This window comes from Protomyctophum parallelum, assembly GCF_964188405.1.
Source record: "Protomyctophum parallelum genome assembly, chromosome: 1".
NCBI classification, from domain to species: domain Eukaryota; kingdom Metazoa; phylum Chordata; class Actinopteri; order Myctophiformes; family Myctophidae; genus Protomyctophum; species Protomyctophum parallelum.
This window is the reverse complement of record NC_139697.1, coordinates 82,968,176-82,994,007: the sequence shown is the minus strand read 5'-3', so window position 1 is coordinate 82,994,007 and position 25,832 is coordinate 82,968,176. Positions and strand designations below refer to the sequence as shown.

At 43.6% G+C, this 25,832-nt stretch overlaps 1 protein-coding gene across 1 annotated transcript in view; it reads right to left on the bottom strand.

The window, feature by feature from the left end:
- Nucleotides 1-2,180: 2,180 nt before the first annotated feature.
- crebrf (creb3 regulatory factor) overlaps nucleotides 2,181-25,832 on the bottom strand; it is a 34,781-nt gene continuing 11,129 nt past the window's right edge. The window contains exons 2-10 of the mRNA XM_083776205.1: nucleotides 20,586-20,828; nucleotides 19,881-20,006; nucleotides 19,459-19,631; nucleotides 16,874-18,045; nucleotides 14,295-14,486; nucleotides 13,238-13,427; nucleotides 10,885-10,958; nucleotides 7,685-7,801; nucleotides 2,181-7,170 (exon numbers count right to left, since the gene is read on the bottom strand). Coding sequence (XP_083632331.1) covers nucleotides 7,052-7,170; nucleotides 7,685-7,801; nucleotides 10,885-10,958; nucleotides 13,238-13,427; nucleotides 14,295-14,486; nucleotides 16,874-18,045; nucleotides 19,459-19,631; nucleotides 19,881-20,006; nucleotides 20,586-20,594 — 2,172 coding nt within the window. The 5' untranslated portion in view covers nucleotides 20,595-20,828 and the 3' untranslated portion in view covers nucleotides 2,181-7,051. The remainder of the gene's footprint in view (nucleotides 7,171-7,684; nucleotides 7,802-10,884; nucleotides 10,959-13,237; nucleotides 13,428-14,294; nucleotides 14,487-16,873; nucleotides 18,046-19,458; nucleotides 19,632-19,880; nucleotides 20,007-20,585; nucleotides 20,829-25,832) is intronic.

The following is a 25,832-nucleotide window of genomic DNA, read 5'->3' as shown; positions in this document are numbered from 1 at the left end:
TTCAATCAATCCACTTTGCTGCAGAGTAAGCATCAGCCCTCTTTTAATTCTAGGACTTTGAGCACTTTCTACTGTCATATTTAAAGCAGTGAAATCTGCACTTTTCCTAGTGTCCTAAACAGGATTTTAATCTAAACTTCTATCACTCTGTCAAGAGTGAATCCCTGTTTGGAGATATTGCACTTATGAGCGTCAGTCAGGCAGTACTACTTGTCACGCAGTAGATGTCCTAGCTGACACTGCAGTGTCTAAATTGGACAATGGAAGAGCAGGGAGACCACCTCCAATGTACATGAACCTATATTGTAGTAACATAGTCTACCAAACAGATTTGTTAAAATCTGTTTGGTAGTTGTATTCATTGAAATAAGCTCCGGATTGCAGTTTTAACTGCATTATTAAAGTATTTGTTACATAAAAGAAGACAGGGGCTCGCTTTTGTCTGTTCACGTGCCTGAAAAGACATGTCAGGCAAAGTGATGACACATTAATAATAATGTATTATAATTTTAAACACATTTGTATTGAATGACATCTACAGTACATGAACATGATCAGTCTTAATGTGAAATAAAGACACAGTACAGTACTATTACAGTACATTGCCTCTGGGAAAATGTGTCAAATTGGCCCGTTTAAAACATTTTTTATGCATATAATAAATACTAAAATTAAGTTATATAGAAATAGCTGTTCTACTGTAGCTTCGAGAAATAAGTTAAAAGTCTTCCGTCGATTGGTCCAACTGTACACTGACATGCTATCAATTAACCACTTAAAACCCTTAGAAGTTGATCGGCGTCCCCTAGGGCTCTATACTAGGCCCGCTCCTGTTTATACTCTAGTCTACACTAAATATTTGTGCCCCAAAAAATAGCCCATCTACAAGCCGACGTAGACCATAGATATGCTATTTTAGGGTCGCTCCCTCCCAGAATACGGACGCTAGGGTTCATAATGGTTAAAACACTACTGCCAGTCAGCAGAACATGACAGACTTACAGTGGTATAATGATGTTCAGAATTATAAGATCGTACAATGTTATGTATGGAAGGAACTGAAGATAGATTCGGAATCTATCTCTAACTTGGATTGTTGGATCAGCACCATGTGACGCACCCTAGTCGGACCAAAACCCGAAAATCTGAGACAAAACCCCTCTTAGAAAGGAATCAACTGTATGTGAGAATATCCACACAGAGAAAGCTGGGACCTCTAGTGACCTCTAGTAACAAATCTGTTGGCCTGTTTCATATTTGTAGATTGCACCATCTTGATTTACATTGATAATAACACGTACATAGTTTTCTTTTTTTTTTGTCTTTTTTCTTTTTTGTACAGAGGAAAGAATGGCGACATTACTTGGAATACATAAATATATGATCTTTTAGATTTTATATGTCATCACATATATTTCAGAGAGAAGAACAATGTTACCCTGAATTGCTGAAGAACTTTTACAGATTCAATTATGTTTTATTGGACAGAAGTAGCACAAACGTACACAATCTATTAGCTTAATGTTTGACTGTATAGGTCTTTCATTTATGTCAGAGGAAAAAAAAGAAGGAATCGTTTTACTGGCGCAGAATTTCACCTATTTCCTTGACTGTTAAAATGCCACAGAGTCTCCTGGCGTTTGAATGTAGTTGCACAGCTTGCGCCTATCATATTAAAAACCTGTGTCTCTCTCTTTGAACCAGCCACGTGACCGATAGTCGACAAGTCTAATGGCTCTTTTCGACCACGAAGGGCAACTCAGAACCTCCCAGGACCTGAAACGTTCCAGACCTCGCGGAGTTCTGCGATTGCTTTTTGTTTACAATTTAGGCTTAGATTTCTGTTTTCATTACGTACGTCCTAAAAAGAAACCCTAATAATAGCCAATATACAAGCTTAGAACATTGTGAGCTTTCCCCCCCTGTTAATTAAGTATAAATTAAGTTCTGGGTTACCTGGACTCAGGGTTAGTGCCACCTCCTGAGCAGGCACCCGAATGAGGTTCTGAGAACCTGATCTGAAACCGATCCAAAATTCACGATCCACTTAGTTCTTGTAGTCAAAAAGAGCCTTAATGTCTATTGTCGGTCAACTAGCAGCCCGTTGCTGGATCAACAACAGGCTATCGTTTTTCCCAACCCCATCCCCACCCACAATCCCACCCCACCCATCCCAACATATTTGTGGCAAACTTGCAGTTGAACTTGCTTCAAATATGTTTCAAATGTTTAAGTGCCTGAATAAGTACAAGCGCCTTGAGCAGTTTGATGATTATTTGAAGATAATTTTCCAGATGTCTGCTACCTCTGTCATGGCATCCGACAGTTTATTGTCATGTGGTGTGTAAGCTAGAATGTTATTTAAGAAGGCAATAAGTGTCCGGATTGACTCTCCATTTGTAATTGGCTTGCCATACAGTACAGTGATATAGTAACTTCCCCCAAGGCGGCCAGTATCAACCTCTTCTCAGCTGGGTTGGCAATGGTCGCCCCAGGCTAAAACCCTCCATGTTAAGTCACAAGTAGAAATCAGTTTAAAAATGATAACAATATAGCTCTCTGGAGAAATGTGTCTACACTGTACATCACCCTGAAGAGGAAGCCAAAGCAGAATCAGTTTTTCCATAGGAAACCTCTACTGAAGGCAAATGAGACATGATGCCTAGGAGCCGGTCATCATTAGAATCAATGTTGGGGCCTTGGAATCAAAACCTCTCTTTAAGACCACAAGCACACTGTCCATACAGTCCTAAGCCAGGTAATAAACCCATCCTGTTCATTTTGAACCCCCCTAAAGCAACCCTGAAACCCACTGCGATAGACCTCCTTACGGTACATTACCTAGCCAGGCCATTGAACCAATCTTACCAGGCAACAGACCTTTCCTAGCCAGGTAATAAGACATATCCAAGCAAGTAATAGTCAAATTACACTGCAGCATTCAAATGAGGCCTTTTTTTAGCAGCAAATGGAAGAAAAAAATGCTTTTTCTTTTTGTTTAGTTTTTTCCTTTTCTTTTTTTTTGGAACAAAGTGCGTTTGTTTTCATATACGATTCTATACACATATCTAACATTTAGAAGATAAATTTCAATATATTTACAAAAAAGCGATAACGGCTAAGAAAATAGCTATGGACGGTGGGGGGGAAGAGCGAGTCTTACCAACTTCGACTGGAGCAAGTCAAACAAAACAATCATGGACGACACGCATCATTCTAGGTTCAGAAAAAGCACCATTTCTCCCTTCTTTAGACTCAACAGACAACAGATGGAGTAATAAAATAAGTATGTAGCACTAGTTTTTCTTCCACCACACATGTGCACACACGCCACATGAAAACCACAGGCTAGGACAGCAGTTTCTCACATCGTATCTACTGTAGTTCCAATAAGTATCAGAGACACCCCGAAACAGAGCTCACATCCGTGAACAAGCAACTTCCCCATATGGGAGCCAACAGTCAACTAGCCTGCTTCCATCCATGTGAATTTCTCATTTTTATTTACTCACTAGTGTGTGTGTGTGTGTGTGTGTGTGTGTGTGTGTGTGTGTGTGTGTGTGTGACCATTTGAATTTTGGGGGCTGGCGATGGCCTAATGTATACTTTGTTGTACAACAATGTTGCTTCCACGAAAATAACAAAATAATAAAGTCTGAATTGCTGTAGGCTTTACCCTAAGAAGGCAGCAGGGGGTTTTCCGTTTAGCAGCAGCAGTCCGTTTTCCGTTTAGCCTTCTGACCGTACACCAGCCTGGCTTGACATGGGTAAGCAGCCCTGCTGCCATCTGCTGTTGAGATTGGTAAGGAACAATCTTAAAACTATACTTTTATCCTGAAATCTGATATTTTCGGAGGAGTGACGCAGTCACATGATGACATATGAACAAGCCATTATCCAGAGGACTCAAAGGTATTCGTCCAAGCAGCCATCAGCTCAGGCAAATGGTCCCTAAGACTACTGTGCAAGTCTAATGAATTGTAAACTTCAAATGGCCACACAGTTAAGCAAGAGGTACACGCAGAATCCGATGTGATTTATTTTTAAATTGGTCAATCCGTTTTTAATCTGGAATAAAACACAGGAATTGATCTGGGTTTTTTCTTTTTTTAACAACATGCCGTCGCAGACACTCGTATGGCAATTCCGGAGTAGGTGTGCAGAGAAGCGCACGTTTATCATTTTCATCGTTAGTTTCGATGTTTTTGTGCGAAAGAAATCGGACTCTGTGTACAAGGGGCTTTATAGTTCGTTGCACGGACACGGGTGCCAACACCTGCACGCAACCAAGAACAAATCGGGTGTTGACAAGTAAGTGAAAACAAAACCAATGGATTGGTGCCTAATAGCAGGTGGAAAATGCGGTCTGCCTCAGAGCAGCTGGCTAGGACCTGCCTAGCTCCATTCAAACTGCACGCTGAAGCCCTGCATCTCTCTTTCTGTCACATGCACTCCATGCTGTAGAAACTATAGCATGTTCAGAATTCAGATCTCTGCACTACACTGAGCCAGCCCAGGAGACAGGAGGGAACATCAGGACATTACACAGCATCTCTGCGTCTTTTTTCCCCCTCTCTCCCTCTCTTTTTCCCTCTCTCTCGTCACCTCCTCCACCTCTCTGTTTCCTCCTCAGAGAGTACCTGGAGGCTTATTCTATGGATTACTTCCAAACTAAAAGGAAATGTAATAGGCAGCTAACATACAAAAATAGAACAAAATTATTATTATTTTTTGTTTCGTTTTTCCATTAGGTTTTTTTCCCCCCTCTCCTCAAACGTTCTCGATTCAAAGAGACTTCAGAAATGCATCATGCTTAATAATAATCTATCAATTGTCATGAAAAAAGTGGCAATTCACCAAGATATATTATGAATGTAGCTATATACAGTACTTTTTAAAACAAAATGCAGTTAACAATATTCTATCAAACAAAATATTTCTTGTCTACATGTAGAAAGTGACACGGCTATATAACATTTTGGTTATTGTTGGTGACATTTAGACAATAAAATAAAACAGGCAAAAATGTAATAGCTTATCTAATAACGCTCTTGTGCCGTAACACAATTAGCTTGTGGAGGGAGAAATAAGTTGAGGAATGAAGCGCTCTCTAAGCAACAGACATACACTAGAGAAGCCTGCGGGCAGGCAGGCAAAAAGATTCTTTTAGTTAACAAAACAAAGAGTGAATGAATGTTCCTTTTCTGTACAGAATTGGACCCAAGCTAATTTCACAGTTCTATGAAAGTTCCCTGACCCTCCCACATCTCTTACATTCAATACGGCGTCAGGTAAGCTGTGCAAAACCTTACTTAAACTGGCTAGTCGCCATTTCGTTGCATGTGTCTTTGGTACAAAAAACAATCAAAATATACTGTGCAAATATATTTTTTATCTTTTCTAAACAAAAATATCTAAAACCCTTTCCCCTGTTCCCCCTGATCCCTAAAGACAAGAGTACCAAAAACCAACAGGTCAACTCCTATATACACACAGACTCTGTGGCATCACGCGTCGGTAGCTTCCATATTCTTATGTACATTCAGAACATCTTTAAAACAGCTGAAATACACAACAAACCGCCTCGCTACGCTTCATCATCATCTCAGGGAGTTTTGACCAATCACCTCTTCCCTGTCTCTCTCACCTCGTTCTCTCACACACATACTGTACACACACATACACAAGGCACAATGAATAGAACTCTGATCAAACACTAGTATGGACACACCAAACTTTTAGCCTGGCCATCTGTACTGTACAAAAGAAGGGCCAATGCTAGTTTCATTGGGAGACACCTCAATAAGTGCAGTGTAAAGAGGAGATGGATCATTGATAGCTTCATTCATCAACAACGTCCCCACTCCCCATGCCCTTACACGCTGGCCATTTCACCCATGTAGAAAGCTTTTGGATTGGGGGCCAGTGCACCAAAAACAATGCATTCCCTTCTGCACAAAATGTCTTCTGCTGCTGCTTCGGTTGATGTGGTCAGTTAGCCAACATCTCCTGCAGCAGACCTGTCAACCATCCTCCTGTGGAGTCAATCGGCTCTGCACCACTAGAAGCTCGACTGTCAAAAAAAAAGCCTGATTCATAGTTTGACGTACTACGCTGCCGCAGAGTGGAAAAAGCTCGCAGCCCCGTGGCGATGTCATACGACCGAACATAAATTTGTTAAAACGTTGATGTAGACAAGCAGATTTGTACAATTGTATCGCACCTCCTCCTACATCGGAGCCGCGGTGCCAGAAAGCAACACGTTACATAGGAGATGTCACGTATCATATTAGTCTACTTTTCTACTCTTTATCCTAACCCTTTGGGGTGAATTCCTGCTGCGATGCAAGGTTAACCTCAGCGTTTCAAACAATAACTCATAGGCTGACAGAGAATGGCATGACTTCTGTTTAGGCCTTCAATACCAAATACTCCCCCCTGCCATTCCAAGAGGCCTCTCAGCTTGCCGTTTACTCCTCCGCAATTTCTGTTGCCGTCCGGCAGCACGGCTCCCAAGGCCATTATAATGAAAGGCGTGTGGCGTGGGTTGATTTACCTTTTACATCGGAAGGTTGACATTTTACGTAATAGTATTTTTTGGAATGACTTCACTAGTTGCAGACTGCGTGAGACTATTCCATAGGGATGCACTCGTAATGACTCTCATTACTATAGCCTAGAGGAGAGTGTGTTTACAGAAGCAAGACCTGAACATACTTTTAACATGTTACATTACACACCTATTAACCACCACCTGCTTTAGAGACACTTTGTTTTCCCCCAACGGGACCCGCTACAGGTTGGGAGCTGGCGGCATATTGATTAGAGTGCAGGGACAAGAAAGCTGTAGGCTCTATGTCCCACGCGGAGCGCATGGCGGCACAAGCACACATACGCACGCACACACACACACTCACACACACGCAGACAGGGGCGTGGTATGGGTGGCTGTGTGACTAATAGGGTGGATGTATTCTAGGCTGGAGGGTCATGCAGATACTGGGGTCACAGTTACAGTACGTTGGTAATATTTAACCCCACTGGGATCCGCCTAGATCCTGGAGGTGGGGACTCGCAGGCCAACTAGTCCGCCGGTGGGATCGCCATGCCCTGTGGTCTCCAGGATCTGGTTGACAAAGTCTGAAGTCTGCCCGGCGACAGGTGGCGTCACTGCAATGGATTGGGTGTTGTGGTTAGTAGGGAGGTTCTGCAAACTCACTGTGATAACTTTTCTTTGAAGGCTGCACTTGAAAATCTTTGGTGAACTCATCACACGAAAAGGCCCTAAAACCCCACCGGTGATCTATGTCTGTTGCTTCCCTTTTTACCATACAGTAGGTAGGGCTTGCCAATATGGACTAGCCAATATGGACAAATTCAAATATCATAATAATTTAGAATTAGAACGGCTAGAAGTATAAAATAAGTAATTAAAACCAGGGGAGGACAGAACTCATTACAATATTCAAAGTCCCAGGTGAGATCTAGTGTCATATCACAAATTATGTTGATATAATATCTTTACATATATTGCCAAGGCCTATTCAGAAGTCTGATTTCAGTATATAAAATCATGAAAGCTGGCAGAACACTGTTCAGATGTGCCATTATAGAACTTTAGAGAACAAAATGGAGAAACATGGAAATGTTTGAAAATAATACGATTTAATAAGATTTCTCTCACCCAGTGTCTCCTGGATGAGTCTATCCAGACTGTCAGCCATGTTGCTGGGCTGTGGAGAGTCCTTCACCCGGGTTACTATCTCCTCCTTGATGGCATTGATGACAAACAGCAAGCGATCTGCACACACAAACACACACACACACACACACAAACACACACACACACACAAACACGTGTGTTGTATAGTTTAATTGATATAAATTTATTCGTGCATTAAATTTCCCCATTGACATGAATGGGAAAATGCGAAAACTCACATTCAAGTATTTTTTTCTCCGAGACCGTAAGGGCAATAAGTAAAAAAATTGGAAGGGAGGTTTATAATAATTACTAAAATTAATTAACTTGTAATTATATCGGTCGGCCTCATGGTGGCACTATAACAACCCAGTGTACTTGGCTTATAACTCTTGAACCGTAGATCGTAAAATCAAAATATTTTTTCCCTGGATTCCTTGGGTCATGACGCATATCCCCATATAGGCCACACCCATCACACACATCCGTCAGGATAGATTGTCCGCCATTTTGAATTTTCTTCAAAACACACTTATTTTCTAAACCTACAGATTTTGTCTGAATCTCACAGAAATCGGTACACATGATCTCTGGACCTATCCGATTGCGTTTTTTTATTTATTCTGAATTTTTTTATTTTCTTTGTCCGTATCGTTCGACCTTAATCGTCGTCCGAAGTTAGTGGGAGGGGCCTATTTTACAATAAATGCCACAAATCATGAACCAAACGTCCAATCCACCCCAAATTTGAATCACATGTCCTGGGGCATCAACCCAGAGCCAAAAGCAATTCCATTTTCATCCATAGGGGGCACCGCAAATGCGATAAATGTAACCGTTTGTTGCAAAAACATGATTTTTGAATTACTTACGCATGATCACAGGGGTGACATGACATTGTAATGGGCTGGCAAAATTAGTGGGAGGGGCCTATGTAAGCGATTGGCAACCACACTTTGCAATTTTTCAAAATTGCAAAGTGACTTTTCTAGTTGGTGGTACAGTACTAGTGGTGTCAAAAAATATCGATATGAATCGATAATCGATTTTAACATTAACGATGCGACTACATCGATGCACGTGTGTCTGGATCGGTCAAAATAGCGTCTGCATCGGACGTTGGTTCGATCCTAAAGCTGCGAATCGATATAATTCAACTAACTGCGGGAAAAACACAGATGTACAAGCCCAAAGCGCTGTGCATTGCGACGGGTAGATAACTTGTAGATCTGCTACTTCCAGCGCAGGACGCGCGCATGCTTATGATGACGCTCTATATGCATCAGCAGCAGCGACAACAGACGAGCACTAGCAGCATAAACCACTCGTTGTCAGACGGATTACACACGCAGATACGAGTCACGACACAACTTTATTGCACATCTGTGCTTTGCCTTTCATCCACGCTTCTATAGCCTTTTAAATCTCATTTCCCATCCACGGGCACACAAGCAAAGTGATCAGCAGCTTCCACCCGATCTGGATGGTGGTGTTGTTTCTGACGAGGGTAGCAAGTAGCAACTAGTTAGCATGGGAGCTAACATTAGTTTAACTCTGGTCCATATCGTTAGAAGGAGTCCTCCTTAATGACTCTATGGTCCATCCGTATCCCAACCCTCACACTCGATGCTGCGTTTACACGGGCAGACACAAAGCCGAATGGGAATATAATTTGGAGCAGGCCGAGCAGCTACTGTACACGTCTGTTTGCATCGACAGTATGACTGTATCGTTGCGTCTGCCCATGTTTAATGGTCAGGGTCTCACTAGTGTCCACAGCAGGCAGACCTGTCAAAACAATGCACTTCCCAAAACTCAGAGATATGCCACCACCTATAAGTTCAAACCCACCTCTAGAATGTCTTTCCCCAGCTATCTCATTCCACTTTAATTTATTTTATTCCATAGTCTTAGTTTTTCTCTTTATATAAAGTTGTTTTTATTAGTTTTCTAATGTTCCCCTTGAAAAGCGTCTTTAAGTACTCAGAGAAGCATTATATAAATAATAATATTATCACTATTATTATTACTACTTTTTTACTTTTTTTTGCCTATGCTTATGTAGTCACTATTCATTCATTGATTCACTCGTATCCAAATCCATTTGAAAAAAAAGCTCACTGATCAGGTCAAATAGGCCTATTGATATGCGATTAAAATGTGATTAATTGAGATTAATTAATCACAAATCCTCCAATTAATTAGATGTTTTTTTTAATGAAGTCCCAACCCTATTCTTTATGGATCTAGCTTCAAATTAAAAATCAAAAAAAGGTTAAATGTGTCAGATCGCACCGTATCGTATCGCCTCAAATTCCACAAAATCGAAATCGCATCGAATTCCACCGAATCGAATCGAATTCGAATCGTTCTGTGTATAAATGTATCGTCTCTGAATCGCATCGTAGCCCATTCATATCGATACGTATCGAATCGTCTTGTAAAGGAGAGATGCACACCCCTATACAGTACCATAAGATATATCGCTGCTGTTGGGCAGACCGTTCTTGTCCTATTATTTACTGAGTGTCACTGTCACAGCTTGAATTAACAGGAATGACTGACCTTGGATTCATATCAATGGTGACATTCCATTGTGTCGACCTGCTAAGTAGCCTACTGTAGGTGTCAGATATTCTGCGTGAAGCAGTCTAATGTTGTGTGACGTTTCCCCATTATGCAAGTAAATAGAATAAAATATGATATACAGTATATTGTGGGTTAATAAATAGGCCTACTTATTAAAGAGGTTATTTTAATTGGTGACCGCTCGTGAACGTGCGCATGCGCGTGCAACATATCGCCCCACTAGCTAAAAATATCTATTCTCCCAGCTGGGGACCTTGATTTCGCTGACGATCTTGCTCTCCTATCAACCAACCACAACAACAGGCAGGCTAAAACTGACAGGCTTAACAGCTTTGCCAGACAGGTCGGACTAGGTATTAACACCTCCAAAACACAAATGTTGTGTGTCAACTCCACCCCCACACAACCCATCATTGTTGATGAGGAACCACTTGAGTTTGAGGAAGATTTCACCTATCTGGGCAGCCTCATCAGTAAGGACAGCGGGGCATCAAAGGACATAAAAGCAAGGCTGGGAAAGGCTCAGGGTGCGTGTGTGTGCGCGCGCGCGCATGCGTGCGTGTGTGTGTGTGTGTGTGTGCGTGGTAACATACCGTACTCTGTGCTGAGTCCCCACAGCTTTACTTTGTTTGCCTCATACTGGGCCTTCTTTTTCAGACGACAAGCTCTGAAACACACAAGAGGATAACACAACAGAGCTGAGTTTGGTCTCAGAAAGCAGTTCCGCAAACACTCAGGGGCTCAGAACACTACAGCAGAGAATGAGACATCTGTGTCAGTGTGTGTGTGTGTGTGTGTGTGTTAGTGTGTGTGCGTATATGAGTGCGCGTGCATGTGTGCGCACGTCCAAAACCTTTCAATTATCAGGACAATATAACAATCGCATTACTGAGTCTCTTACTCCTGTGTTGCTCTCACCGTTCCGCTCATGTGCTGCAGCTGCACAGGTTGGTGTCACGTGACAAAGGAACAGACCTACAAGCTAACTACGCATCATGCTGAAGGGAACTGTGAGCTTGTAGATCTGTTATTTTTGTCACGCCTGCCTCTGATTGGCCTACCGATACTGCCCGTCTTGACTGTTCTCCGAGGTGGATATAGCTATGCTGGATAGTCTGATGCGAGGTTACTCTCCGTGGTGGGAAATAATACAAGTACGGTATGATACAAGAGAACTGTCTGTAACTTGTACGTTTTGTAGAATACGCAAACTAATATTGTTTATGCTGTTTGATTTGGGTGTGTTCTAAATAAAGTGTTTGTGTTGATTGTGTAATTTATTTGTATGTGTAAATGTGAAACATTATTGTACTGTAAAAAGGTCTCTTTTCCTTTCACCTTTATCCTTTTTAGTATAATATAATATTAGTTTACTATAATTAGATTAATACATGATAATCAACACTAACACTTTATTTAGAAGTACACACCCAAATCAAATCATCGTACAACGTACATGTGTGTTCAATCAAAGCAAACGGCATACAATATTAGTTTGCCTCTTCTACAAAAATAAAACGTACAAGTTAGTTACAAGGCTGCATTCTGTCACGCGTGCCAAGCTGTCATTGTCTTGTATTATTTCCCACCACAGAGTAACCTCGCATCTCAAGACGGCAGTGTCGGTAGGCCAATCAAACGGCAGACAGGGCGTTACTATGTCTCAGTGTCGGTAGGCCAATCAGAGGCAGGCAGGGCTTTCCAGTACTGGAAAAAGTTATTTCAAATTTCAAAACGTTTCCAGGAATTTCATGACCCTGGGAACCCTGTATTACATAATTGTCTAATCACAATTATTTGAGATAATCTTTTTTTTTTTTGCATAATCGTCAATCATTCAGTTTTAAATAAATTGTAGAAATAGCAGATCTACAAGCTCAAAACGCATTTCCAATAATAAAGTTGAACGTTATTGAATTATGCACTTTTAGTTATTTGTCATATCTGCCCTGTGCAACTTGTGTTTACGAAGCCTTAAATCCAAACAGGAATGTATTTTTTATTCATAGTAATGTAATGTTCCAATGATAAACACCAATTAAATATTTAATCGCAATTATTTGAGTGACAATTAATCATCAAGTAAAATGTAATAATTGTTATAATAATAATGGATTGCATTTTTAAAGTGCTTTTCTATGCACTACGTGCCTACTCAAAGCGCTTTACATTTTCATTCATACATTGGGAGGTGAAGCGGCGAATAGTCAGCGCCAGCGTCCTCACTTCCCACATTCACACACCAATGTGGTTGGTTGCCACCAGTGGTGTGTTCAGTGACACTTCGACATGTAGACAGGAGGAGCCGGGATTCAAACCGCCGACCATTGAACGACCTGCTCTACCTCCTGAGCCACGGTCACCCTGAAGTTACAGCCCTACACGTGTGTGCGTGCGTGTGTGTCTCAGTGTTGATTTTGACATCAAATTTTGATTTTAGTTTTAGTCATAGTCTCTTCAATAGTTTTCATTTAGTTGTAGTCGCATTTTAGTCACCTGGAATGATTTAGTGTTAGTCTAATTTTAATCGATTAAATCTACAGTTGATTTAGTCGACTAAAATGTATTTTCGCTGGCCTTGATGCCGCCGTAATGACTGATTTTACACTTGCTGAAAATAGCCAATTCACAAGGATCGTGGATTGGCTATTGCGACGCACTGTGAGCTTGTAGATCTGCTATTTTCAGCATCCAACAAAGTGTAAAATGACTTATACTGGATCTCTTGTCCACTAGTCCCTTCCTAACATTTTAGTCTAGTTTTTATTTGTTGACGAAATTGTCAATATATTTAGTCTTAGTTTTAGTCATCATAGATTTTTAGAGTTCATTCATAGAGTTTTCATTTAGTTTCCATTTAGTTTTCGTCAGTGAAAAAAGGTAGTCGACGAACATTTTTTGTCATAGTATTAGTCGACGAAATCAACACTGGTGTGTGTGTGGTACCTGGAGGCCAGCTTGTTCTTCTCCTTGCGGGAGCGAGGCCGGGCGGTGAGCGGCAGCTCGCTGACCGGGGTCAGGTCACTGATCACCTTGTTGAGCTTACGGAGCTCCGTGCCGATCTGCAGCAGCTTGCGAGGGTTGGGGGTCAAGTCCTCCACGTCCGTACGGCGAGATTTCTTCAGCATGTACTTCCCTGGGGATGGAAGACACGGCACGCAGAACTTATAGCACCGATCGTCACGTGTTATCGGCAATCTGCTGTCGGGAAGAAACCACCTACATTTTTTTGTTGGCCTTGTGACTTTATACATTGTCAATTACTTCCATGAGATTTAACGGTTTTAACAGACAGTTTGAGGGTTAAGAGGTTTTGTCCCAAGCACTTTTTACCACTTTTCATTGGTTCAATATTTTCGAAACAACATACAGACGTAAAGGGTGTTCAATAGCACTGACTTAGTGCTATGAAACAACATACAGACGTAAAGGGTGTTCAATAGCACTGACTTAGGGCTATGAAACAACATACAGACGTAAAGGGTGTTCAATAGCACTGACTTAGTGCTATGAAACAACATACAGACGTAAAGGGTGTTCAATAGCACTGACTTAGTGCTATGAAACAACATACAGATGTAAAGGGTGTTCAATAGCACTGACATAGGGCTATGAAACAACATACAGACGTAAAGGGTGTTCAATAGCACTGACTTAGTGCTATGAAACAACATACAGACGTAAAGGGTGTTCAATAGCACTGACTTAGGGCTATGAAACAACATACAGATGTAAAGGGTGTTCAATAGCACTGACTTAGGGCTATGAAACAACATACAGACGTAAAGGGTGTTCAATAGCACTGACTTAGTGCTATAAAAAATTATCAAAAACTTCAAGATGTATTTAGGTGGTTTCCCCCCGACAGCAAAGATATAATACATAAGCTAACAAAACTGTTGAAATTGAACAAGATCTGGACATTTTGGGCATGTCATTGCATTATTTGTATCATGATGCGACGCGCACGCCTGTGTGTGTGTGTGTGTGTGTGTGCGTATACCATGGAGGGGTCCATTCTTCTGGAAGAGATTACTGGGCAGGGTGTGCTTGTCCCACTCGGAGGGTTTGAGCATGCGTTCCTGTTTGGAGGGGGTGAGCTGTTCACTGTATTCCCAGAAATAACGCCTCTTCCCTCTCTTGGAGACCCCTGCTGTGAGACCTTTAATGTCCTCCATCAGCTCCATGTCACAACCTGGCAAACAGAGAGAGAGAGGAATCCTTACTTTAAGGTCATTGCGGTCTGCGGGCCAGTTGAAACTTGAGGTCCCAAAGACATAAAAAAAAGACCTGAGGTGACCAAGCCTTTTCCGTCGCAGCTCCCACTTTATGGAATGCGCTCCTCTCCCAAATCAAACTGGCCCCCACCGTCGAGACCTTTAAATCTCGCCTAAAGACCCACATTTATAGCCTGGGTTTTAATTCTGTTTGAATTTTTGTGGTCTTTGTTTTTGTTTCACTGTCTGCTGACGCTGCTGCGTCCTGTACTTTTCAGTGATGTGTCTTGTTTATCTTGTTTCTAATTTTACTAAGTTTTTCTTTTTTCCCTCACTCTGTTTTAGCTTTACAGTGTATTTAGCTTTTGATTCTTTGTGCAGCACTTTGTAAACCTTGAGTTGTAAAATGTGCAATATGAATGGAATGGATTGGATTGGACATTTCTGTGCTGTGATGAGATAAAGATGATTAGCAATGTGATGCTAGCAATGTAATCGATTAGTTTGATGAACTTTTGGACCTGTAAAGATGAGCTTCCATTACAAAGTGCAGTTCATCCCATATTAACACTATTGTTGCCAGGTAATTTTTCAGAATAAAGGCGCTAGAGTGCCAAGCAGATGGACAGATTTTACTCTGAAAAGCCTGTCTTCCGTTACCTCACAAAACCGGAAGTCATAATCTTCCGTTCTTACCTCACGCTGGTACACCTAAAGTCTCTCTAGAAGCGTTTATATTCCAAACGAGATGCATGCTGAAGTCAGAATATGAAGACCTTTTGGTCAAAACCATGGAGAGCGAGAGAGAGATTTAGAGTTACGAGCCATTCTAATGGCGCCGTGAACAAGGAAGTGAACGGCAGTGCGCATGCGAGAAACACAAGGAAGGACGGCTATACATGTCCAAGGCACCCCGTGCATTTGATTCCCAGGACATGTAAACACGACATCCTTAGCATAAAAAGTGTTCAAATTGCCTAAAGAGGGTGGGTAGACAGTGGACCGTGCACATCACAAAGGTCACAAAAGTAACATCCGCACCAAACTTGGCACAGACACAGCTCTTAGAAATGTATTAGGGACTTTATATTATGCTTAGGCAACGAATAACTAATGTATGTGAACACTGTAACCATGTCCTTCATAAACCAAATTAATTATCATAACATAACTCAAGCACTACTTGTGGCCCACTGGTATTATGTGTTGTGTACTTCAGACCCAGAGGGCCTGTGCCTTGTGCCTGCATTCCTTATTTCTGAATGTTAAGAGCAATTCTGAAGCAATTCTGAATCAACCTTTTGCATGAGCCTGCAAACAATAACACCGTTTGAACTGACCACGATTGATTCTATACAGTTATAAACTTGTTGTTGTCTAAGTTACCTAACAAACTACAACAGACAAAACTGCATGTTAATGTGTTCTTCTGCGGATCAAATTCTGGGAATTTGAACTATTTAGCACCGATGCAAAACAACAAATCTAAGATGAAAACTATCAAAAGACAGCAAAGTCTTGAAATACATTCATTACAGGCATCTAGTGTTGCAACATTTGAGCAGATTTGCAGAATTTTAATGAGCATGTCGGATCTGAAGACAATGTTATGTGTGATTTAGTGATCGTTTTGGTAGTGTCTATTACTTTCCCCTCCAGAATGCACTGTAGGCGGCGAAGGAGATTCCTCAGCTCTCTAAACTAAAATAATTTGGTCAGAGACTCGCTATGGTTGGAAAAGACATGAGGTCTAGGCAGAATTCCCTGTGTTGACAGACCATACAGGGAGAGCCATTAGGTCCAATAATAGCGGACAGAGTAAATATGGGGTTGGATTTCTACTGTTGGCAAGAGTTGAAGGAGAGAGGGATGAAGAGTGCTTCTGTCATTGGGAATTGTGTTTAATCACAGGAACTCTAGCATGCATCCCTATTCTGGGCATGCCATAATAGGCAAAATAGCATTCATCAAAATAGGTGAACATTCAGTGAACATAGTGTATCTACAATCTCACAGCGCATTTCGCAGCGCCATGCTGTGAGCCTTGTAGATAGGCTATTTGTGCTATTGACATACTGTACAACAGAGTATACAGTATAGGGTTTAAATGGAGGCATACTGCTCCTAGTTGTACCTCTGAAATAAATTTTGTACACTTTGTGGTTGTGGGTATTCTATAGTCAAACTCTTTCAAAGTTATGATTAGAAAGAGACCGAAAGACAAGAGGGACAGAGGAATGAGACTTTGAGAAAAACAAAAGAAGACGGAGACAGAAAGATAGAAACAAACAATGATTTAGACGTAGAGGTAGATAATGACAGATGGTCACCATGGCAACTCATAGGTCACATGCATTGTGGGTACCTTGCTCCGAGAAGGTGTCGCTCATATCGTCATCCTTGTCAGCTTCGTAATCGTCCTCCTCCTCCTCCTCTTTCTCCTCTTCCTCCTCGTTCTCGGACAGCTCATGTTCACTGCCGAAGCCCTCGTCGTGATCTTCGTCATCCAGCTCCAGGTCTTCTGCATCTGCCTCCTCTTCCTCCTCCTCCTCCTCCCCATCTTCCTCATCTTCCTCCTCCTCATCCTCCTCATCCTCCTCCTCCTCCTCCTCGGCCTCCAGTGGGCTGTGGGTTCTGCCAGCCTGCCTGGCTCGAGTCAGGAACAGCGAATAGTTGTGCTCCTCCTCTTTGCTCTTCTCGCTGCCCTCCACCACCAGGACCCCGCTAGCCCCCGGGAGGCTGACCCCGACACTCACCAGGCCAGCGTTAGCCCCCTCCACCGCGGCGTGGCTAGCCGCCACCAGCTGAGGCATGGCCAACCGGCCCACAGGCGCGTCTCTTCTCTCTGCCCCCTCCGCCCCTGCCCTCCTCTCGTAGCCGGCTGAGCTACAGGCCGCGGTACCGGGAGTTACCACGAGGGTGCCGCCAGAGGTGGAGGCCACGTGGTCCTGGGAGAGCGGCAGAGGGGAGCCAGGGTCCTCGGCCTCTGGCTGGGTGGGCGTGTTGCTCAGTGCTCTGTGGCCGGCGCTCACACGCACCTTGGCCTTCCGCACAAAGTCAGAGCCATGAGAAGAGGGGGCTGCCATTTTGTGTCCCAGCAATCTGGCTTTGGGTTTAGTCTGGGCGTGGTCCTGCTGGTTGGGGCTCGGCTGGTTATGAGCCTTAGCCATCGTGTCAGTGCTGGAGGGGACGGGCCAGGTGGCCTTCTGGGAGCCCTCGGGGAAGTCAGCGAGAGGGCTGCGAGAGGGGAGGGAGGTGGACGGTGGTGGTGGGACTGGGGAAGGCCTGGTGGGGCCGGGCCCCAGACCGAAGCCTGGCAGTCTCTTAGGAGGCTGGGACTGGGGGAGGGGCGGGGGCAGCTCAGTAGGGTGGTAAAGTGTCTCGCACACAGGCTGCGAGTCCTCACTGTTGAGTTGGGCTAAGGTCGGGGTTCGGGCGATCACCTCCTCGTCCTGGTAGGGACTGGAGAAGTCATCCATTCCAAGAAAGTCCACCTCTTTGGTGCCCCAGATGTCACAGCTGGTCAGTCGCGTGTATCTGTCAAGCATGGAGAGATAAATGTGTTATATCAAATTGTACAAAACTGACGCTATAGGCTACTATCCAACAGTAAAACCAGAGTTCAGCAGTTAGTTCGGATGGATAGGACTCTTCCTCACTTAATTCAACGTAGTAGATGACACTTCCCTGATAGGCATCAGATTCATCATCAATGGATCATATATCGTAATAAGAACTAGGCGTCAGCATATTCCTCAGTGAGTTCAGGAACTCTTTCTGTGTGAAATGGACTAGTCGTGAAAGCTTGTTTGATGGATTATGTTAATGTACAGTATGATCCGCTGACATCCACATAATTTGTAGTGTTGCCATCCATTCCTCAACAACTGGGAGTCCATATAATGGAGAGTGGATATTTTCACCAGCAAACAACCTAGAGGTGGACATATTTAAATATTTGCAAATAACAAGTTCTCGTCCCACCTCACCTTGCTCACTACTACAGCCTGTTTCATCTCATGACAATGAAGATATCATTGTCAGCAGGTGCACTGCACTGCACTGAGATTGTCTGCTGTGCATGCTTGATGTCAAAACCACTGCCACCACTTGTCACGTGACAGAAGCACCAGACCAAGACATGATGCACACATCAATTCTTGGACATTTATTAAAGACAAAAGGCTAACTCTGGAGAGCTGCTCACAGAAATGCCTGACTTCCCTTTTCCAGGGAAGAAACCACCCAAGCTCCCGATGCAGGACATGCTTAACACAGTTAACAGCAACTCATCATATATTACATTAGAGAAGGGTGGCGAGTTGGCGACCGAAGAGTTGGCTCGTCAAGTCTGTAGACGGGCGCCGGGGCGGCGACGGAGGTCGCCAGCTCGCCAAATGACCCCCTCCCCCTGGGATCGTGCCTGCTTCCGTTTCTGGAACCCACCATTAGTCACTCCTTCTGTCTAAAAAGCTATGTCTCTTCAGAAGCGTTAATATTGTAACCTTGACACAGCATAACCTCAGAAATGATCCCAGAACGTCTGCGTTGTGTTCTATCACCGCAGATGCTGCCTACGTTCCGAGAAAACAGCCTTTTAAAACGGACCAGAAAAATAAACTGGACTCCTGTGTTTCCTTCTTCTGTTTGGCTACGGCCATGACATGACATGACATGACATGACACGCACGTGGACGTCGAATTTATTGAACCAAACAACATTAATGAAAAATAAGTGTGAATGCGAAAGTTATCATCGGACGACAAGCTTAAAAAGTGCACGAGACACTAGGACTAATTTTGTCATGCGTTTTCTGGTTCAGTTTCAAAACTACTGCAGTGCAAAAACATGGGAAGTTAGCAAGCAACACAGGTTGCTGTGGCTAATCTATAATGGGCGTAGGTGTCCCCAGAAAACATATGCATGTAGTAGATAGGAACGCAGTGTACCTGGTCAGGTCCTCCCAGTAGGAATCCCACTGTTCAAAGGCAGTGCCACCATAGGCCGTCTCGCAGTCTCCCAGTCCCATCACACCGTCCCAGCCGTCCGCGTCTTTGCCTACATCCATCACACCCACCATGCTGTCTCCGTGGGGACTCTGCCGATGGGACATGTCTCTGTCCTGCAGGGGGGAGACGCACACATGCACGCGACACACACACACACGCTTTAACTTTTAACTTAACTAAAACGTAAAGTTAAGAAAGTTAAGTGTGTTCGGGAATCGAACCCGGGTCTCCCACGTGGAAAGCCAACATCTTAACCACCAAGCCAAAGGGATGTCCCTATGGCTCGGGGGAGATATTAGACTTTTGAGGCCATCAGGCTGAGGCTGTGAGCCACTCTGCTACTCGCACATGCGTTCACTTACCAGTTCGTACATGAAGTCTGGGTCAGAGCTACTGGCCAGCAGATCAGTGCTGGTCAGGGCCTGGTCAGCAAACGTGTAGTTCTGAAAGGCATCCCCGAACGTAGGCTCCATCCCGCTGATGCTGGGCTGAAACACAACACACACACACACACACACATTGGACAATCGCTTTTTGGGGTGGGATTTAGCAACGGGCTAATTAAGGAACAAACCACAGCTAGGGTTTACCTAGCGTCCCATATTCTGGGGGATGCCTTGGGCAGTTTTCAGCAAAAACATTTGGTGTAGATGAAAGCAAAGGAGTAAACCAACTATAGTTCCCCTCAGTGTTCACCCCAAACAGTTTGAGTTGTGGGGGAACTTTTATTGTCACATCACAGTACGTGAGTAAGTAAGGTGGGTGAAATTCTTAGTTGTGCAGGCTCATCATTGCAGTTAAAACGTTAGAGATGGGAGAGCATAAAGTGCATAATATGACCCATCTGCATGATACAATATGAGTGCATAATAAATAGGTAATGAATGTACGTGTATAGATATAAAAAGGGGTCCCTATTAAAACACAAATTCAGTTCAGACTATGTAGCACCACCCGACTTAGCTCAGACACAATAATGTTTGTATGTTTGCTGATTGTCTGTGTGTTCAAATAAATAAATATACTTTGTAAAAAAGTAATGTGTGCAGTCTGTGGGTCTGCAGTACCTGAGGCATCGCCGGACACAGCTGGGAGTTCCAGCGGATGGAACCTGTGGGTCTTCTCTCCAGTCCCAGTGGTCTGCGGCTGCTGGAGCCTGGCAGAGAGACCCCGGTCAGCAGAGTGCTGAGTGTGGGCCGGGGGGGGCCTGTGGGGTCTGCGCGGCTGGACACTAGTGCTTTAAACCTGTGTGTGTGGGGTCTGCTCTGCTCCGCTGTGTTGGCGTGCTGTGTCTTCTCTACGCTTCAGGGCTGGGGACACAAAAGAAAGGGAAACGTCAGTTCAAAAGGTACATTAATTTTCCCCTCGCAGTGCGTTTGTATTGAGGTTGTGCTCATTACATCGCATATTTAACCTGTCACGCACCTAGTGTACATGCTTAATTCTTTCTCTACGAAGTACGAACATATTCGTACCCCCAGCTATGGGACATTATCAGCCTCGTACGAACATGTTCGTACCTTAGAGTATATATTAATAGAGACGGCACCGGGAGGAAACCCTGAGGCTAAATGGACATAGTGGCCGAATTTGGTATTGCAGCTCGAGCCAGCGCTGGGCCGTTGACTATCATTGCGCACGTTCATGTTATTGTGCCCATGACATGTGAACGCTATGTTTCATACGTGAACACGCGCAAATGGCGCAATGATAGTGAACGGCCAACGCGTTCATGTTATTGGGGCAATCCATCCCAGAATGCACTCGGTTCCTACCCAGAAGGAGTGAAATCGCCTCATGCGCTTTTGAGCAACTTAATGCAAGTGGATGGGAGGAGAAATCCGGTGACGTCTCTATAAATATTAGCTCTGGTCCATAACCTTGTACTCAATCTACTGCTTCGATTCTGCCCTGCAGTATAAGGCTATGGGACTCGAAATCAGACCAGCCTCCAGCCTTAAATAAAAATAACGTTTTTGCTACTCACCAAAACAAAGGCGGGTTGTGTCATTAGATAGCCTACTTTCCTTAGTGGACGCACTCTGAGCCCCCCACCACACGTATAAACGGTACTTCTTGTTTTTTTTAAGGGACAGACAGTAGGCTGACAGGAAACGGGAGAGAGATGGGGGAAGACATGCAGTAAAGGCCGTGTCGGGCTCGGGAGTCGAACCCGCGGCTCACTGCGACTGGATTACCAGTCGGGTGCCCAGACGGTTACGCCACCGCCTGGGCTAAACGGTACTTTTTGGCCAGAAAGGGATTTTTTTTCACCGGAGGCAGTTCTCTGGGCAATATCGATAGAGGGCGCATTGGAGTAACTAAAAGTATTTTTTTTCCGGTGGAAACAAAAAAAAGTACAGTTTATACGTGTGGTGGGGTGCTCAGAGTGTGTCCACTAAGGAAAGTAGGCTTTCTAATGACACAACCCGCCTTTGTTTAGGTGAGTAGCAAAAACGTTATTTTTATTTACGCTAAAGAGGAGAGGCTGGTCTGATTTCGATTTGAGATTTAAAACTGAAAGTCCCATAGCCTTATACTGCAGGGCAGAATCGAAGCAGTAGAAGGTTATGGACCAGAGCTACGTATATAAATATATACTCTAAGGTTCGTACCCCCTTGTATATTCAGTGTTTATTGTTTATTGAATGGATCCCCATTAGCTGACGCCAGGGCGACAGCTAATCTTCCTGGGGTCCAGTGTATATAATGGTTGAGCCCCACAGCAGCGTTTAACATTGATACAGTTGCTATGCAACGCCTCCGTCACCACCAGCTATGGGATGTTACAACTGCTCTCCGTTTACCTCAGTTCAAAGCAGGATTGTCATACCTCCATAAGTGGGAATCTACGAGAGCTGTCCTTGGTGGATCTTCAGCCATACAAAGTTCGGACGTCATTTGTGACTTTGTACCGCTAATGATAGCAAATGTTTACAGTGAGTGTGTGCAGGGGACTACAGCCGGGAGGTAACAGATCCTGTTACAGCTAGCAGCAAAAAAGAGTTAATACAAAAGAGGCACGTGTCTTTTTGTTGACATGGCAGATCAAGTGCAAGACATCAGTCAGTGAGCCACCAGCACTGGTAGACCGCTGCGTGTAGAGGTGACCTTTATTTAGATGGCAAAAGCAGATCATCTGCGCAATACACTGCTGTTGTACGTAGGGTGTGTACTTGCTAGTACAACAAGCCGTTCCTCATTTAAGATCTGTAACGTGATCAATCAATTCTTGTGGGGGAAACATGGTCTCAGAGTGAAATCCAGAGTCTCATCGCATCAACATGTGAATAACTAAAATGGCCTCTGGAGTCTGGACATTTAATAGAGAAGAAAGGTGAGGCTTTGGGGACAGTGGGGAACTCTCCGAATTTGGGGTTTAGCTACCCTTGTAGTTGCCCAAGTCAAACACAAGTTCAAGCACTTTCAACACATTTCTAACAAGGTTTGGTTTTATTTTACAATAAAGCTAGAGGCGGGATCAAGGCATACACAGTCCTGCCTTGATCCCGCCTCTAGCTGCCGCTGATTGGCCAGGCAGTTTGGTAGCCGGAGCATCGAGTCTGCCTGAGAGTTCCCAGATGGGAGCAGGAGGGGGGAACCCAGTGTACTCTCTGCTGCCCCATCTGGCGGAGTCAGGTTAACCAAATTCACCCAAAAGGCCAAAATATTGTACAGCTCTTTTCTGAATTTGCTGAATGAATCTTACACAACTTAAACCCCAACATCCATCCATATTGTGGTGAAAGCTTTTGCCAAAAATAGCAGATCATCAAGCATGCGACGTGTTGCAACACGTTGTGAGCTTGTCGATCTGCTATTTTCTGCGAAAGCTTTCTCTACAATAACAGAAAAGAGTCGAGGCCATCATACTTGCGGTGTGATGTCCTTAAGCAAATGCGCAACCCCCGGGCCTACAAAACCAAGAGCAACGCCAACCCAACTTCTAGACCCATCAGTGAACAGGGTGATAGCCCAGAGTAGAGTTAAAGGGGAGATGTCAGTCAGTAAAAACAGAGAGATGTGTCAGGGTGACCGGTGAGTTGCTACTCACCGAGTCGTGAGTGACGTAAGGTTTTAGTTTTCTAACTTTAGAAAACTACACCACGGTGAGTTGCCTTTCACCTAAAACTGGAGTATGAATGGGCCTTCATTGTTCCATCATTTTCTCTCTCTCCTTGTCTAAATTAGAGCAGCCAGTTGCCTGTGTGGACATAATGTCTGGCTGCCACAAACACACAGCGCTGCTATGCTGCCTTTGCATAACAAATTATAAAGGGTCTGTGGGAAGGCATGCATGACCCCTGAGCGTGGACACACACACACACACACACACACACACACACACACACACACACACACACACACACACACACACACACACACCTTCTGCTAGGGACATAAGCTGAGGTCATATCCTGTTGCGGTGGGCCTATGTGTTGAGTGAGTCAAATTAACTCAGCATCACCTGTGTGCTCCGTTACCACATCTCTCAGAGAAACAGTGCAACACTTACACTGAACTGTAAACATATAAACACAACAACACACACACACTAACTAAAAGAACGCATATGAGCCGTCCGATAGCATTCCAAAGTGCTCACTGAGAATTCTACGTTAGTTTCTACTGTACCACATGGGCTCTAATGCCTGAGAGCGAGTCCCCGGTTTGATTCCTGTCTGGCTGGACCATTTGCTACTTGTCAGCCCCCCCCCTCCCCTCCCCGCCTCCTAAAAGAAATTAATTATTATTGTAGCCTTCATTTGGTGAGACAGGATCATGGTCCATCTACAAGCAAATGCTCAACAGTGTAGGTGATTCTTGCAGTGTGACTGGTGCTACAACCTATGCCACAAGAAAGGGAAGCTCATCAATATTTTCTTACCAGAAATGAATTTGCTACCGTCGCCGGAAAGTATTACTACTACAATCTGTACATGTGTTCACTGTTCAAGCAGCGTATATCTATTGATTTCTACGTCCGAGCATAGACATGGTAACGTCCCGCCTGCCTCTGATTGGCCTACCGACACTGCCCTGGCATCTTGCCCCAATGGTCTCGCCAGACTGTCCTCCGAGACGTGAGGTAACTCCGTGGTGGGAAATAAGAGAATGACAGCTTGGCACGTGCGACAGTAACTTGTAACTTTTACAAGAGGCAAACTAATATTGTTTATGCCGTTTGCTTTGATTGAATGATTGATTGAACACTTATTTGTATGATTTGATTTGGGTGTGTTCTAAATCAAAGTGTTAGTGTTGATTATCGTGTATTAATCTAAATATGGTAAACTACTATTATACTAAAAAAAGATAAAGATCAAGGGAAAAGAGACCTTTTTACAATAATACACATGTAAAATAAATGGCATACACAATATATTAGTTTGCCTCTTCTACAAAAGTTACTGTTGCACATGCAAAGCTGTCATTCTCTTGTATTATACCGTACTTGTATTATTTATTTATTTCCCACCACGGAGTAACCTCACGGCAGACTATCCAGCATATACTGTAGCTATCCACCTCGGCGGAAAGTCTGGTAAGGCCGGCAGTGTCGGTAGGCCAATCAGAGGCAGGCGGGGCGTTACCATGTCTATGCTCGGACGTAGAATAGATATACGCGTTCAAGCACAGGCGTATCTACGGGTATCTCTTATTATATCTGTTAATATCTCAATATATATCTTAATATATCTGTTACTATAGTCTGTGCAGATAGTTTCATGAAATGGCTAGGGAATTGCCAATCCATGAACATTGACAGCCGACGCAGGTTAATAACTCAGTTCATCTCGCCTATACTGACAAGGTGGATAATAACTGAAAACATGAAAACACGACAATATGTATGATACCACATTGGTAGAGGAATTCATGCATATTTTCTCAATCTATATTTAATAATACTTTTTAATATCTGCTACCTTTGAAGTTGTACATTTCCATGCATGGATCCATCCATCCATGCATATTGTCGTGATCTAATTATCAACGATCAGTCAGCAGCAATTATTGCAATACAAATTCTAGTTCATATTGCCCACCCCAACACACAAAGACACACAGACAGTCACACAAACACAGCTGATGAGTGAGAAGGCATTTGGTCACAGCCTCTGACAGATTGTGATGTGATCAATCATTAAAAAAACCTGTGTACTTCCTTCCTAAGCAGCTGTGTCAGGTTTCAAAATGCGGAAAAACGAGTGCATGAATGCAACAGTATCAACAACACTCGTCTAAGCTGTTTTTCCATCTCTGTAGACAATCTGAAAATTGTTCATTTCTCATTTGACATTCTTCAGCAT